General features: G+C 33.7%; 1 protein-coding gene across 2 annotated transcripts in view; it reads right to left on the bottom strand.

Annotated features, from left to right (window-relative positions):
* Nucleotides 1–17,235, bottom strand: part of ASCC3 (activating signal cointegrator 1 complex subunit 3) — a 366,641-nt gene that overhangs the window by 120,448 nt on the left and 228,958 nt on the right. For both annotated transcript variants that reach the window (XM_032651063.1, XM_032651064.1), the window contains exons 22-30: nt 15,791–15,945; nt 13,201–13,299; nt 12,062–12,230; nt 8,735–8,955; nt 7,339–7,424; nt 2,978–3,144; nt 2,720–2,865; nt 2,474–2,594; nt 112–254 (exon numbers count right to left, since the gene is read on the bottom strand). In XM_032651063.1, the coding sequence (XP_032506954.1) occupies nt 112–254; nt 2,474–2,594; nt 2,720–2,865; nt 2,978–3,144; nt 7,339–7,424; nt 8,735–8,955; nt 12,062–12,230; nt 13,201–13,299; nt 15,791–15,945 (1,307 nt within the window). The remainder of the gene's footprint in view (nt 1–111; nt 255–2,473; nt 2,595–2,719; nt 2,866–2,977; nt 3,145–7,338; nt 7,425–8,734; nt 8,956–12,061; nt 12,231–13,200; nt 13,300–15,790; nt 15,946–17,235) is intronic.

Here is a 17,235-nt window from a genome sequence, read left to right as displayed (position 1 = left end):
AACTTTTAATATAGATTAAAACTAAACATACTTATATGCGTAATTTCCATTATACTACAATACAAACTAATTTGACATGTAAAAGATGTAGAAATAAAATATGCTGCTTACCTCTCTTTCATCCATATTCAACCACTGCTTTGGATCTTCTTCAGTAGCCAGAAAGGCTATCAATTCCAAAGCAGTAAGACGGGTTTGACGTCTTGATGAGACAAATATCAGAACCGGTTTGGCTGGAGAATGGCTTCTAATTGCTGTTGAAAAGTTGTGGAAAATACAATGGTAAGCCACTTATACCAGAATCCGAATTTCATCAGGACATCAAATGGACACATGAAAACTAATGGTGTAAATGACTTAATTGAATTCATGATTTGGTCATGAAGTATAGCATTATTTGAGCTACTACCTGGATCTGACAGCATATTGGAGAAATGATAGGAAAGGAAAGGTAGCTGGCTCTGCTCAGGGGAGTATTCTGCCTAGGACAGGGAAGACTCAACTATCTCGACTCCCGGTTCTGTTCTGAACTGCCAAGGAAGGAGACTTAAAAGCCGACTCTCCATTAATAGCTGTATATGGATACTAAATCTTAGGGGGGTTTCCTATTTCTGAGTTGTGCTTCTGCTTGCCTGAGCAGTGATATTCCACAGTTAATCGGTCCTGAGGTCTGAAGAGAGAGTCAAGTCCTGGGGCGGGTGGTGAAGAAAAGCCACAAAAAATTCCTTTTATTTTTGTCCTGTTGCCAGTAGATAGAAAAATTTAGAGAGTTTGTATCAATAAATTAGTCAGAAATAAGTCAGAAGAATGTCTTCCTTCTGTTTTTTTCTAAAAACATATGTGTAAGATTTCAAGAGGGAAGATAAGAGAATGCAGAAGAGAGCTCAAAAGAATACCACGCTTGAATCTATATCTGAGTGACGAAACATAGGGAGTAGACACACAGAAGATGAGTAATTTGAAAACTGGGTAATAAGACTGAAAATATTACTTAAAGAGCCACATAAATCATTTGACCTAATTGGAGTTGAGGTTTCTTTGCTATGCATAGGCTCCAAAATGCTGATAAGATGGCACAAGTAGAATTTATACTTAGGTGTACACAGGTCTCTTAAAACAGAGTTATTAAAAACTTTTATTTTATATAAGAAATTCAACCTCCTTGTAATTTCTTGTTTGAAATGTGAACTGCAGAATTTCTTTTTATGGGCTAAAAAGCAAGGTTCATAAATGGAAATGTTGACAGGACTTTGACTATATTTATACCCTAAGAGTGAGAAATAAAGCTATCACAAAATCGTAAATCTAAACTGAAAGAAATATAGTGATCCACTACAGGTATAATAAATAGTTTACAAGGACAGCTACTGTACTTATGCCATATCTAGAGAAGTGCAGGTATAGGTTATTTACTATTGATTTACATAACACAAAATGCTTCATTTCAATCACTGGTTTGCAATCAGCCATTCCTTAAATAAATATAAGCAATCTACAATACATACTATGAAAAATGAACACACAGTTTATCAGAATTTATAGAATACAAATGGTAATGCTTTGATAAATCATATTAGAGATACAATGTTTAAAATACACATATTAGTACAATATTGGTATCATTTGTACACATAACCATGAATGAATTTGCCTCTTTTTAAAACCTCAACATTTAATGGATTTTTGCTGCTGCAAGAACAGGTGTGGCTGAACAGCTCACGACAGATTTATTGTTCATTAGTGATTTTGTACAATGCTTCTGTGGAGGTGTAAATAATCTGAACAGCCAAGATTGGTCTCTAGTTCACAATCAATACTTTGCTTCTGTCATAAGGCTAATTACAGCAGCTAAAAAGTCACCTCACAACTGTCACCTCACAATCAACAGCGGTTCACGTTAGGGAATTTATTTTGGAGGTTATTTTTAATTGATATAATAAATATTCCTTATGCAGCCTAAACATGAAAACATGTTTTAGTAAGATAGGAGTGTTACTCTCAAATCTTTCTTGCTTGCCTAATTTGTTAGAAAGGGAAAAACAAAAAACAAAACATATAAACAGATGCATTGCCAAAAAAAGTACTGAAATTTTTAAGATGATTTCTGATAAAAATCAATATTATGTGAAACATGTACCCTCTATCTATCTATTTAAAACATGTACCCTCTATTTATCATTTACTCAAGCTACTACCATGGTACCGTAATAAATTATTTTTAAGACTAATTTGATTATTTTAAAAAGTTACATACATTTATTCTACTACAAAGACATTATCACTTATGAAATCTAATTGTCAATAGTTAATTCAAAATATATTTATACTCCTTAACAGTTAAGGTAAATAGTTTTAGATATTTGTAGAAGTTGGAGCAGTACCACCCTTTCAAAGAAACCCACATCATTTAGAATGCATTTAAAGGCTACCATACAAAATGGTTGGTATTTCATTCCAAGAATCTGAAGCTTACCCTGAAATGTAGGCTTATTCATACTAGCCATACGAGGACAGTAATGTTGACCTGGGAAACCCTGAATGTGAACTTCCAGTGGAACTGGACGCACTGATGGTCGGAAGTTGAACAAGCCCATCTAGAGTAAAAATGAGAGAGAAACCTTTCCAGTTTTTATACTTTAGTTTATAGTGTTATAGTAACCTCCTTAATATAGCCTTGAGCCATACTATTAAATGCCTAATTTATCAGTCTTCCACATACCTGACGAATGTTGAGCCAGTCAGCAAGGTCTCTGGCGTTAGCCAATGCAGTAGATAGTCCAACTATTCTAACAGGCTTTTCCGTGTGAGATGAGATGAAATTCGTTCGAGATACAATGACTTCTAGAACAGGGCCTCTTTCCTCCCCTAAGAAATAGGAATAATGTATGTTAATCATTTAACAGAAGTTCTGATGCTGGCTGCTGCAAGTATGAAGAGTCGAAGTTTGTAAACTGGACTCAGATATAGTGGCACCCACCTAGCAGATGGATCTCATCTATGATGAGAATAGTGACTTGCTTTACATAGTTCCTATTCTGCCAGCTTCTGCTGATTCCATCCCACTTCTCTGGTGTGGTGACGATAAGGTCAGCCTTGGAAATGGATTTCATATCAGGAGTTACATCCCCTGTTAGTTCAATAACTCTGGAGAAGAATAAAAATGATCCCTTTAATTTTTCAGGTAACACATGAGCTTGGAAAAGCAAAAATATGTCTTTCAAAATAAAATTTTATTATGCTTAAAACTACTTTATCTCCCTTTGATTTCTGAAATTTTCTGACTTGAGTCCAAAACAGATGTTTCTTAATAATTCTAAGATGATCTCCTTCCATAAAATGAAGAATGTATAAAAGCAAATCATTGAAATCTAACTTTTATGCAGACATGCAAGGATATCAAACTTTGCTTTGATTATGTGTACAAAGTCTCTGCCCTATGTGATTTTATAGAGTTGAACTCATACCTCCTCCATATGTTGGAATAAACACCTTTCTAATGAGGGAAAGTGTTAACTTATTAAGACAAAAGGAGACATTCATTGAGAATATGATTATGTCTATCAAACATTTAGAGAAGAGCTAACACCTAACCTTCTCAAACTCTTCCAAAATATAGCAGAGGGAGGAACACTCCCAAACTCATTCTACGAGGCCACCATCACCTTGATACCAAAACCAAACAACAATGTCACAAAAAAAGAAAACTACAGTCCAATATCACTGATGAACATAGATGCAAAAACCCTCAACAAAATACTAGCAAACAGAATCCAATGGCACATTAAAAGGATCATACACCATGATCAAATGGGGCTTATCCCAGGAATGCAAGGATTCTTCAATATATGCAAATCAATCAATGTGAAACACTATATTAACAAGTTGAAGGAGAAAAACCATATGATCATCTCAATAGATGCAGAGAAAGCTTTCAACAAAATTCAACACCCATGATAAAAACCCTCCAGAGAGTAGGCATAGAGGGAACTTACCTCAAAATAATAAAGGCCATATATGACAAACCCACAGACAACATCATTCTCAATGGTGAAAAACTGAAACCATTTCCTCTAAGATCAGGAAGAAGACAAGGTTTGTCCACTCTCACCAATATTATTCAACATAGTTTTGGAAGTTTTAGCCACAGCAATCAGAGAAGAAAAAGAAATAAAAGGAATCCAAATCGGAAAAGAAGTAAAGCTGTCACTGTTTGCAGATGACATGATACTATACATACAGAATCCTAAAGATGCTACCAGAAAACTACTAGAGCTAATCAATGAATTTGGTAAAGTAGCAGGATACAAAATTAATGCACAGAAATCTCTGGCATTCCTATATACTAATGATGAAAAATCTGAAAGTGAAATCAAGAAAACACTCCCATTTACCATTGCAACAAAAAGAATAAAATATCTAGGAATAAACCTACCTAAGGAGACAAAAGACCTGTATGCAGAAAACTGTAAGACACTGATGAAAGAAATTAAAGATGATACAAACAGATGGAGAGATATACCATGGTCTTAGACTGGAAGAATCAACATTGTGAAAATGACTCTACTACCCAAAGCAATCTACAGATTCAATGCAATCCCTATCAAACTACCAATGGCATTTTTTATGGAACTAGAACAAAAAAATCTTAAAATTTGCATGGAGACACAAAAGACCCCGAATAGCCAAAGCAGTCTTGAGGGAAAAAAATGGAGCTGGAGGAATCAGACTCCCTGACTTCAGACTATATTACAAAGCTACAGTAATCAAGACAGTATGGTACTGGCACAAAAACAGAAATATAGATCAATGGAACAGGATAGAAAGCCCAGAGATAAACCCACACACATATGGTCACCTAACCTTTGATAATGGAGGCAAGAATATACAATGGAGAAAAGACAGTCCCTTCAGTAAGTGGTGCTGGGAAAACTGGACAGCTACATGTAAAAGAATGAAATTAGAACACTCCCTAACACCATACACAAAAATAAACTCAAAATGGATTAAAGACCTAAATGTAAGGCCAGACACTATTAAACTCTTAGAGGAAAACAGAGGCAGAACACTCTATGACATAAATCACAGCAAGATCCTTTTTGACCCACCTCCTAGAGAAATGGAAATAAAAGCAAAAATAAACAAATGGGACCTAATGAAACTTCAAAGCTTTTGCACAGCAAATGAAACCATAAACAGGATGAAAAGACAACCCTCAGAATGGGAGAAAATATCTGCAAATGAAGCAACTGACAAAGGATTAATCTCCAAAATTTACAAGCAGCTCATGCAGCTAAATATCTAAAAAACAAACAACCCAATCCAAAAATGGGCAGAAGACCTAAACAAACATTTCTCCAAGGAAGATAAACAGATTGCCAACAAACACATGAAGGAATGCTCAACATCATTAATCATTAGAGAAATGCAAATCAAAACTACAATAAGATATCATCTCACACCAGTCAGAATGGCCATCATCAAAAAATCTACAAATAATAAATGCTGGAGAGGGTGTGGAGAAAAGGGAACCCTCTTACACTGTTGGTGGGAATGTAAATTGATATAGCCACTATGGAGAACAGTATGGAAGTTCCTTCAAAAACTAAAAATAGAGCTACCATACAACCCAGCAATCCCACTACTGGGCATATATCCTGAGAAAACCATAATTCAAAGAGAGTCATGTACCACAATGTTCATTGCAGCTCTATTTACAATAGCCTGGACATGACAGCAACCTAAGTGTCCATCCATAGATGAATGGATAAAGAAGATGTGGCACATATATACAATGGAATATTACTCAGCCAGAAAAAGAAATGAAATTGAGTTATTTCTAGTAAGGTGGACGGACCTAGAGTTTGTCATACAGAGTAAAGTAAGTCAGAAAGCAAAAAAGAAATACCGTATGCTAACGCATATATATGTGGAATCTAAAAACAAACAAAAAAAAAGGTCATGAAGAACCTAGGAGCAAGATGGGAATAAAGTCGCAGACCTACTAGAGAATGGACTTGAGGATATGGGGAGGGGGAAGGGTAAGCTGGGACAAAGTAAGAGAGTGGCATGGACATATATACACTACCAAATGTAAAACAGTTAGTGGGAAGCAGCCGTATAGCACAGGGAGATCAGCTAGTTGCTTTGTGACCACCTAGAGGGTGGGAGGGAGGGAGATGCAAGAGGGAGGAGACATGGGGGTATATGTATATGTATAACTGATTCACTTTGTTATAAAGCAGAAAGCAACACACCAGTAAAAAGCAATTATACTCCAATAAAGATGTTTAAAAAAAAAACAGACCAAGAATATGATTATGTGTGAGCTTCATTTCTTTTCTTAGCTTGAAATTTTGTAGATATTATAGGCAAATTCAAACATATTGGGACACAAACAAGATAACCTGGGGCAAATATGTGCCACCCCATTCTGAGAGGATATCAGATTTAGAGTGAGAAAGACAGAAATCTGAAGGCTAACTCCAAATTTTAGGAAATCACTGTCATTTTTATATGTGTTTTGATTCGAAAAACAGAAAAAGGTCAAGATTAGTTCCTCCAAGTATAGCATTCCCAAAACTTTTACTTAGTTTTATTCATTTTTTTTTACATTCTAGGTAATACATTCACATGGTTCAAAAAATATATAGTAAATAGTCTCTGTAACATGGATATTCTCCAGTCACCCAGTTCTCATTCTAAAAGAACCACATATTTATATTCTTTACCATTTTTTAAAAACAAAAGAGGGGTACTTAACTTAAAAACATTTTTTTAACTATCTCTGAAGATCATTTCTTCAGTATATAGAGTTCATTTTTTAATAGAGTAATACAATATTTTGCATTGTGTGAATGTGCCATAATTCATTTAGTGATGCTTTATTGGTCACTCAGGTTAGAATGCAATCTTGCTATTAAAAACAGTACGATAATAAATAACCTTGTCAACAGTAAAATTTTTTTAAGTCATGTTCCTCAATGATTTTTAAATTTTTGGTAAATTATTTATATGCAAAATGCCTTCTAAGTGGTTTTTGGAAGTTACCCTGAAAGATATGAAAGAAAAATAAAGAGATGTATCTTATTTTGCTTTTGCTTTTGAGTCTAGACATTTTGAGAAAATTAACTTGCCAAATAAAAGTGAAAAATGAAATCCCTTAATTTACTTGCAATCTTAAAACAAATGAGAATATTGATAATATTTTAACTACCATACCTTTAAATAAAAAGACTATGAAAATCACTGTAAAAGCATTCAACAGTTTTATGCAAATCTTTTACTGGTTGATCCTTTTAGATTATTCAATGCATATCATCTGAAAAAGTAAGAACTTACTTTTTACCAAGTTTTTCTTCTATTCTAACTTTCCAATCATCCATTCTTTCACGTACTAGGGCTTTTAAGGGTGCAATATATACTGCCTAAAATGGGGGTGCAAAAAGATCTCATGAAGATAGTGACATCATTTTCAAATAAAGCTAAACTCGATAAAATTCATCAAAATATAACTGTCGTTTAAAAACTGTATCTTTTAATAACGAAAGACTTAAAATTTTAAATTAACAGAAAAAAGTCATTAACTTAAACAACACTTATCCACAGTAAGATATGAATATAGCACATCATAAAAATACTGACATAGAACATTTTAAGCATTTTTTTAAAAGCGCCATTTGTATTTTCTTTAGGTAGTTTATAATGAAATTATCTTTTAACATAATGTGAAAAATTTAAAAAAAACTATGAGATAATACATTACCTAGAGAAAATTAAGGCTCTACTGAAAATAGAAGTTTTTATGATCAAGAGTTACCTGAGTTATAATTCTTTCATGAAAAAAGTTACTAATTTTGAAATTCTAAAGATAAATAATCTGGTTGTTTAAATTTTAATGCATATTTTATGGAAGACACCAATGCCAGTCATACATTTTAGGTGTTCTACCTTTTAAAAAACAAAAATAAACAACCCCCCCCCGATCTTTAATAATCCAAACTTACATACAGATTATTTACTGAAAAAAAATTCTTTCCTTTATAAAATGTTTCAAACTTAGAACAGAGCTCTACAGTTGTGTTAGTATGCCTCCTAATGAATCACTCGCCACATAATAAACTGAGGAGTAGGAAAATGTAAAGCTAAGTAGGGAAGAACAGCTACTAACTGGAAATCACTGAAAAAGGAAGTTAAAACATTTCTTGGAAATGTTAGCTTTCTTGGAAAATCATGTTTCTAAAGTGAGAGTACGTCATATTTCAAGAAAGCTTAAAATCAACACTTACTTGACTTGCCACATTATTTTACATTAATGATATCATGGCCATTTGGAGAAACGGGGAATAAAAGCTGCCTCTGTATTTCCTTGTGTAATCAAGCTGTATATGTTAAAGTATTAGCATTTCCTTCATAGCCAAAGGATTTGATTATGATTAATGATTATGAATCATTATATTTCTTAAAAATATGGCTATGAATTAGGTATCTTACGATGAGGAAAGGACATGTGAGCATCGATATGTACATTAGAAATCTAACTAAAGGACTCCAAAGTTTTAATATAAATTTTCTTGTGGCCAGTTATTCTAATACTGATCTGAGCTCCCCTGGAAAATTCACCAAGAGTGACAAATCTATTCATCGAGTCTTGCCAGTATGTTTAGAACTGGCTAGTTTACAGATTATAAACTATGCTTTCTAATTGAATGTAAGCATGTGATTGTTTCCAACTGACCTTTGAAGTAGGGTACCTGTTGAAGACTCTGAAAATGGCTAATTCAGCTGCAACAGTCTTTCCTGATCCAGTGGGCGCTCCAAGTAGGACATTACAGTCTGTGTGATACAGCGTATGAAATATTTGTGTCTGCACAGGGTTAAAGTGGCTAAAATTGTATAGTGCTTCATATGCTTCACATCCCAAAGCTGTGATTGGTAAAGGCTGAAGATCCAGTAATTCTGAAAAGATTCAACAGGTACATAACAATAACTGGAAAATATGCACAATATTGAATACTGTCTCTTAGAAATAAATTATAATAATCCTCAATTCTTTAGAGGGAAAAAAGGATTAACAAATTCTTACATACTAGTTATCAATCTTTTTTTCCATTATGACATTTATAATATTGACATGTCGGAAACTTTTCTGGGGTAGCTACCTCTAAGACAGTGCTAATGATACATCTTTCTCTTCCAATCAGGAAAGTGATTTGAATGACAGGTAAATGAAAATATGCATGTTTTAGAAGAAAACTAAATCTATACCAATCTGTAGAAGAAGGAAAACCATTTGCAAACTTCAGTAGTAGAATGGTTACTAATAACAAGTTACTGTTCATCTGTTAGACAACTGACAAAACAGAATGGTCACGTGAACTGCTGTTCTAGCCAACGCAAACTAGTATGAACTTAAAATAATTCCAAGAAGAAACTTGGGTGGGAGTTTTAAATCATAGCCTGACTGGGTAAATAAGAACTGTGCTGGGAAAACATTGAAAGAAACTAGATTTAATTGTAAACCATTATGTAGACTAGAGGTCTAGGAGATTAGAAAATAAAAATGATTTCGAGAAATAAACTTATACCTAGATACCCTTGAACTTGATAGTCATTTCATTTTCGTATAATCCAGAAAGGTATCAGTTGGCTACTCTCAGGATTACTTCCTGGAAGATGACTCTACTCATTTGAAGTTTGAGTAAGAAGGGAAAAAAAATCAGTAAGGGGACATGGTGGTTTGTATCTTGAGTTAGATCTTCATCATACAGTTTCAGATGGGAAAGTATGCAGAATTCTCTCCTCAGAAAATGTATTTAAAAGTAAAAAAGCTAATTTTAAAATATTATCATTGCTCCATTGCTCTACTCTATTACACAGGTAATTGAGAACTGTATGTTTCTTATACCAGATTACAATATCCTATATTTTTTGTAGCACTGAAAATCAAGAAGGGAGGAAGTCTTAACTTGCAATGCTAATCAAAGCATAGACATATTCTTAATAAAGACTAAAAAAAATAAATATTTTGGCATTTATTGACAATGCTAAATTAAGATGCTTTACTTCTGTGAAAGATGAAGACATTTTCCTGACTGATTTGAGCTCAGTGAGATGCCTATATGTATACTTGGAGCCAAACAGAACTAGCCATCATTGAGGTTACATCATGCATTTAAAAAAAAAATTAATTAATTAATTAATTTATGGCTGCGTTGGGTTTTCATTGCTGTGCGTGGGCTTTCTCTAGTTGCGGCGAGCAGGGGCTACTCTTCATTGCGGTGCGCGGGCTTCTCACTGCAGTGGCTTCCCTTGTTGTGGAGCACGGGCTCTAGGCATGCAGGCTTCAATAGTTGTGGCACGCGGGCTCAGTAGTTGTGGTTCGCAGGCTCTAGAGTGCAGCCTCAGTAGTTGTGGTGCGTGGGCTTAGTTGCTACGCGGCATGTGGGATCTTCCCAGACCAGGGCTCGAACCCGTGTCCCCTGCATTGGCAGGTGGATTTTCAACCACTCCGCCACCAGGGAAGTCCCACATCATGCATTTTTAATATCAATTGGTATGTCATGGTGGTACATTTATTTCTTTTAAAAATGTAGTCAGAAAATCAGCCAATTATATAAATAAGGTGACGTGCTTGGCCACTCAACAAAGAAGTGATTAAATGAGCATTAAAATATAATGTTAACACATGTTAAAATCAAGTACTGCAGCCAGAGAGACCCAGCAGTGATGTTGGTAGCATATGTTTTAAATGAAAGCACCAAACATTTTTATGTATTTTATTTTGAGATTCCAGATATCACAAAGCATATTTGATAAAAGAAAACCAGAAAGGTCCTATTCAATGAGTAGATTAGTAGATACTGCAATCACATTATTTTTCTAGGTTGACAATTTTTTAGTTTTGCTCTGTCAAGATATCAAAGTGGTATTAAGCTGTATTTTAAAGTATCTCTCTTTAAGATATGTTAAGATAATGAACAAAGTACAAAAATGACAAAGATTAAAGTCCCATTAATGCCTATTTCACTTTCCCAAAAGATTGTCAAATAATGTGTTCACTGAAAGCAGTAAAAACTACTATTTTCATTTTGAAAAAACAAAGAATTTGTCTTCGGAAGACTTATATGGAAAAGAGAAATTGACTTTCATTTTGCTATAAATTAAAGGTCTCTCGAAATCTTCACTCATCCATTATGAATTCTCAATGAGAAGAAATAAACTTAATATACTAATTAGTTAATAGATTAGCCTCAAGATATTTTTGAAATAGAATATTTTATAGGCCACTTAAAAGTATCATTATAAATATTTATTCATGAAAATTTGCTTCTTTAACAAGTCAAAATAGAAAGGCACTCAATCATGTTATAAAAATTTGAAATGGATTTTTGTCAACTATCAAACACTGAAAACAATGAAAAACACTGCTACATGATACTGCAGATCACCGCATACCCTTTTATAATGTTAGTGTGGAAGAAAAGAACCAATATAAAGAGTATGTGTTGTTTGTAAGACACAAACTGACTCGAAGTATACGTGAATCCATTCTGTAGTAATACCATAACCTGACTCCTTAGTATTAGCACTTTTTGGTGTAGAAGCACACTATATGAAGGAAAAAACCCTATAATTCACTTTAATTAAATTAACATACTAAAAGTAAGTTTAACAGTAATAAATGCAAGGAAAAAAGGATATCTCAAAATTTCACAGAGAGCACAGATAAAATGACAACACTTGCAATGAAAAAGGAAGGAGATGTGGAGAAATTATAATGTAAAAATAGAGATCAAGGCATAGTAATACAGAAACAGTGAGTCTCATGCTTGTTAGATTATAAAAATTGAACTAGTCTTAATGTTTTTGGATCTCAAATAAAAAAAATATTAAGGCCTGCCATTTGATCTGATTTTGAAAAGTCTCTTTTCAAACTGTATTGACAAATAGGTTGGATTTTTATTCAGATTCAGGCAACTTTAAAGCATAGACACTTTTCAACATGAGCTAAAACGACAATTTTGGAAAAATCAATGATCCAAGTTACTATTCCATATGTTACCTGTATGGGGAGGATGTCTCTCTGGTAGAATCAGATGTTGAAAGTTAATAATACATACAGCCTCAGCTCCTAACCATCGATCAGACACTGCTCGGATGTAATATTGAGAAGGCAAAGGCTCAAAAATAGGGATTGTAAACACCAGCAGTTGAGCTTCTTTACTAATGACCTAATGTGAAATAAAGTCTAAAATGAATACGGCTATTCTAGTAGCATAAAGGCTTTATTAGTCTCTTGTAAAAACAATTGTATCTATAGCAGTATGTACTAAAGATAAAAAAAAATCTTGGATTTCTATATAGCTGAGATATTCAGATACTTCAGAAACTTGTAGGTGGTTCCCTTCTGAGGATACGTGATATTACAGAAGGAAAAACATACACTCAGTTTATATTATTTACATATGCATATCATCATGTATTAACAGGTTATCAACTTGACTCATTACCAGAATTTTCCAAAATTCATTCATTCAAGTACTTTACTTCATTAATTTTTACCAGATTATTTACTCAATAGTTTTCTTTAAATTCTTTGACTACCATAAGTGGAATAACAGAACACTTGACATAAATAGAAGATAATCATGAACACAAATGCAATGAAAATAAAATATGGCTATAAAATTCTATGGGTGTCCACTCAAGCCTAAAGCTAGCTTGCTTTCTCTTTGATAAAAAGAGAAATTAGGAATGAAGCATCACAGTTAAAGACAGCTTTCATCAAATTGAGTCTTTCTCTTGAAATTTATAGAGAATTTAAAAAACAATATCTTTTGTACAATGTGATTCAATATTCTTTAGTACTGTGCTTATGGAACACCTAAAGTTATTAATTTTTATTTATTTAATTTTTAAAAATATTATTTATCCCACCCACCCCTCTGGAAGACATGCCTTAAACCATTAGAAAGATTATAATTAAATTTCTCAAATGAAAATCACTTTGAATATATGAATACTATAACATTTAATTACTATTTTCTTTTAAAACCAAACAGAAACATAAAAAATAATACATAAAGCTTTAATTGCACTATGAAATTATAGAGAAATAAGTAAAAATAGAAAGTATTTAGTTTACATTTTCTTCCTAATGACAGCAACATAATAAGGATAGAGCCATATATACATATTTACCTGTTTTTTTAGAACTAGGAAATTCTCTGAATGATAAATATGATCATTTGTAGGATCTTCTACCCAAATCCACCAGGGTTCTCCTACTGTCCCATGGACCTGGAAGAAAAATAGTATCCTAATACTATATACCGTAATTCGAGTAAGGGATACTGTTGTTTGTATTCCCAGCACCCATTCCTCTCTCTCTTTTTAACAGATTTATTGATATGTAATTTACATTACAAAGTTTACTCATTTAAAGTATACAGTTCAATAGTTTTAATACATTTACAAAGTTTTGTGACCATCTTCGTAATCTAATTTTAGGACATTTTTATCATCCCCCAAAGAAACCTTGTACCCTACCTATCTATCCCTCATCCTCCCAACCGCCAACCCTGGACAACCACAATCTACTTTCTTTCTCTATAGATTTGCCTTTTTGGAACACTTCATATAAATGGAATCATATATATGAAATGATTTTGAGATTGGCTTCTTTCACTTACCATAATGTTTTTGTTCATGTCATAGCATGCATCAGTCCTTCATTCCTTCTTATTAACAAATAATATTCCATTGGATAGATATACTGTATTTTGTATACTCATTGCTCTTTCTTTTTTTATTCCTAATAAAGCCTAGTCTTGTTTAGTACTCACACCTCTCTCATGTAACTCAGAAGGTAACCCCACCTCCCAGGATAATTTTGGTTAGCATACACTAATCAGCTTATGGTATCCCCCTTACAACAGGTTGTGGTGAGGGGTAGGCATGTGCCCAATACCGGCCCAGTTAGGCTTAAGAAAAGGTGTTCTGGCCCATGCTCTGGGCTGCTGCAGGTGGGGTATTTTTCCCTCTCTCTGTTAAATGTGAACAAGGAAGCATGAAAACATTTGGGAAGTAGCCAACAATATCAGCAGAGCAAAAAGATGGAAAGATCCTGGGTCTGGAAGAGTATCATTAAACAGAAGACTCAATCATCTTCAGGGCCTATTCTACCTGTGGACCTATCATATTATGTAAGATGATATATCTTCTTCTGCTTAAGTCAGTTTGAGACAAGTCATATTTGCTATTCTTGCAGCCAACAGCATTCTAACTGATAGAAGCAACTATGAACAATTAAGTACTCCATTCTAACAATGAGTTAAACCAAATTGTGGGAGACTTTTTATGGATCCTTTTTATTTTATTTTATTTTTGGCCGCACTGGGTGGCTCATGGGATCTTAGTTCCCCGACCAGGGGTTAAACCTGGGCACCCAACAGTGGAAGCGCGGAGCCCTAACCACTGGACCGACAGGGAATTCCTATTATGGATCTTGATACAAGAAAACAGGATGAAAAAACATAAAACTTTTATGCATTTGAAAATATAAAAACTTGAAATGAGTTTATGGCTACTTGTAATTTTATACTTTATGTAAAATTCTATATTTATAAAGATATTAAATAAAATTTTGTATCATCTTGTCCTCACAGAAATTCTAGGAGAAAGATAATTATTATTATTATACATGTTTACAGATGAGGAAACTGAAGGAATGAATGGTTAGGACACTTTAAGGACACTTTAAGATCAATGGTAGATTTGGGTTAGGACTATGGTTGTGTAACATCACAGAATAAAATGCATTCACTTTAAAGATGTACCAATGTCAGGTAATGCAGAAGATATTTACTTACACTTAACTAGAACCTTACAATTACCATGTAAAGTAAGCATTGCTATACTACATTTACTGATTTACTTGTCTTCCCCCACTGGCTTCTTGAATGAAAGGACTGACACGTACTTGCCTGTATGTACAATCTCTTTTCTACTGTACTCTTTGCTCAGTAACTGGTGCAAAGACAGACCTTAAGAATTACTGACTGAATAAGAAGAGGATCCAGAGTATATAGTAACAGCTAAGGTCTGGAAGAAAGAACAGAGTAGGGGTAAAAACAGAAACAGAAAAGTGATGGGAGCCAAAGAAGGACATTTTCAAGGACAATGTATAGGACTGAATGTTCAGAGAAGTAAAGAAAATAACTAAGGAAAAGTCATTTATTATGGCAATCAGTCAGTCTTCGGTGATCACTGAAGTAGTCTCAGCAGGAAACAGGTGACCAGGAGGAAAATGCAGATTACTCTTTCTACAAGTCTAATGGTAAAGAAGAGAATGATAGTTTGAGAAACCTCAGGATTTTAAAAGGGCCCTTTTAGCATGAAGAATCTTGAATTTTGAGTAGGTTAAAATGACAGAGTAAGAAGAGCTGGAAAAAATGAAGATCACATAGAGAAAAATGAAAGAAGATAGAATTAAGCAAAGTCCCTATGGAGCTGAATCCACTAAACCATTATACAATGTGAAAATTTAGGTTTCCTAAAATGTTCTGAAGGGGTCTCACTGGCTGACATATTATTAATATATTATACCACATGCTTAGCTGGAGGATGAGAGTAAATAATACTATTGATACAATGTTTTAAATGATTCTTCGATATATGTTCTTTTTAAAGGTTTTTCTATATGCCTTGAGGACAGATGTAAGGAGGTGTAGTTGAACCTGCAGTACAGACATTTTTCCTTAATGCAGATTTAGGTGTTTTCCATTTCTACCTGATCATTCCAAGTGAAGTCAGGACAGATGCTGAGCGTCACTCGGAGGACAGTCCGTGTGATGGGCTGAATGGACGCTTCCATTGTAACAGAAGGAATCTGATGAACACACTGTTTGACCTTGAGCCCAATATTCACATGATGCAGAATGTGACCTGCAGGGAAAATGTCACTTAGAAGAAATGTGTCCAGACAGAAAAAAAGCAATATAATCTGACTTGTAAATGGGATTTCAGAGAAGGTGCTTTTATTGCTTGTTTTATGATTTGCTATGTAGAATAGCTGACATTCTTGACCTGGCATGTTTGAATATTTTGTAATAGTTAACTTGAATTAGCAATTCATAGCTCTGTAAACCAGTATCAAGGTTTTTTCAGCTATTAATAGGGTTCTTAAAATTACTGAGACTTGATAGTGTTTAAAGTACTATAAACAGTTCCACTTTTCTCCTATCCAGTTTAAGACTCATTATAGAAATATTCAGTATTTTGTGAAAACAGTCACTAATTTATTCAAGGCCTATTTCAGAACTCTATAACCATGATGGAAAATGCTTTACTAATCAAACATAACTAACTTATCCATACCATTTCCAGAAAACAAAGATTAAAATATGGCCAGTCCAGCACAAAATTAACCACTTATACATATTTTCATAAATGATGAGATTCTGAAATACAGATACAAATGGAGGCACCAGGGTGGGGGTGAGGGTCACAAACAGATGTGACTAAACATTTTCCTACTCCAGGCCAAGCGACTAAGCGGAAATAGATTCTATCTTATAGTATCAATATTTCTTGTATGTCTTGGTGCTTCATAATATAATTTTTTAAAGCATATTTACAAGTAAATCAAAATGTTTTATGTTCACCAAAGTTTGAAAATCTAAAGTGATCTTCCTTATTTTAATAAAACATTTATATTACCCAAGGTGAATAATCTTAACTTCCTAGTTTGTATTCTCAATTTCTCTCTATTTTTATTGATGCCTCCCCTTTTCCATTCCATCTGAGAAGTATTCTTCTTATTATACAAGGGAAATAACTATCTCAGCCTCTCTACACATCTACAAACCTTTCACCAGGTCCCTCTATTTCTCCTCAGTCTGACTCCCTTCATGTGTAATGTCTATTCTATTCAGAATCTGAAATATTACCTAATCAATGTTTGTCCAACAGAATGTTAAGGTACATGGCAATGTATGTAGGGATAATTTTTCAATATTATGTGAAAAACATAGAAGACCAAATACTATTTACACACCGATACCAACTATGTTTAAAGATCTATACATGTGTAATGATGAAGCTCATTTAGAAACTGAAGAAATGTAGGGTTTAATGTTGACATACTTTTTTGATGTAATACTGCTGATATACATAACAAAGACGATGAAATGAAATGAACAAAAGAAATAAATTGAGAATAAGCCTCACTGACTA

The sequence above is a fragment of the Phocoena sinus genome, chromosome 12 (genome assembly GCF_008692025.1).
Source record: "Phocoena sinus isolate mPhoSin1 chromosome 12, mPhoSin1.pri, whole genome shotgun sequence".
NCBI classification, from domain to species: domain Eukaryota; kingdom Metazoa; phylum Chordata; class Mammalia; order Artiodactyla; family Phocoenidae; genus Phocoena; species Phocoena sinus.
Note: the sequence above shows the minus strand (reverse complement) of the source record. Positions and strands in the feature narration are given on the sequence as shown.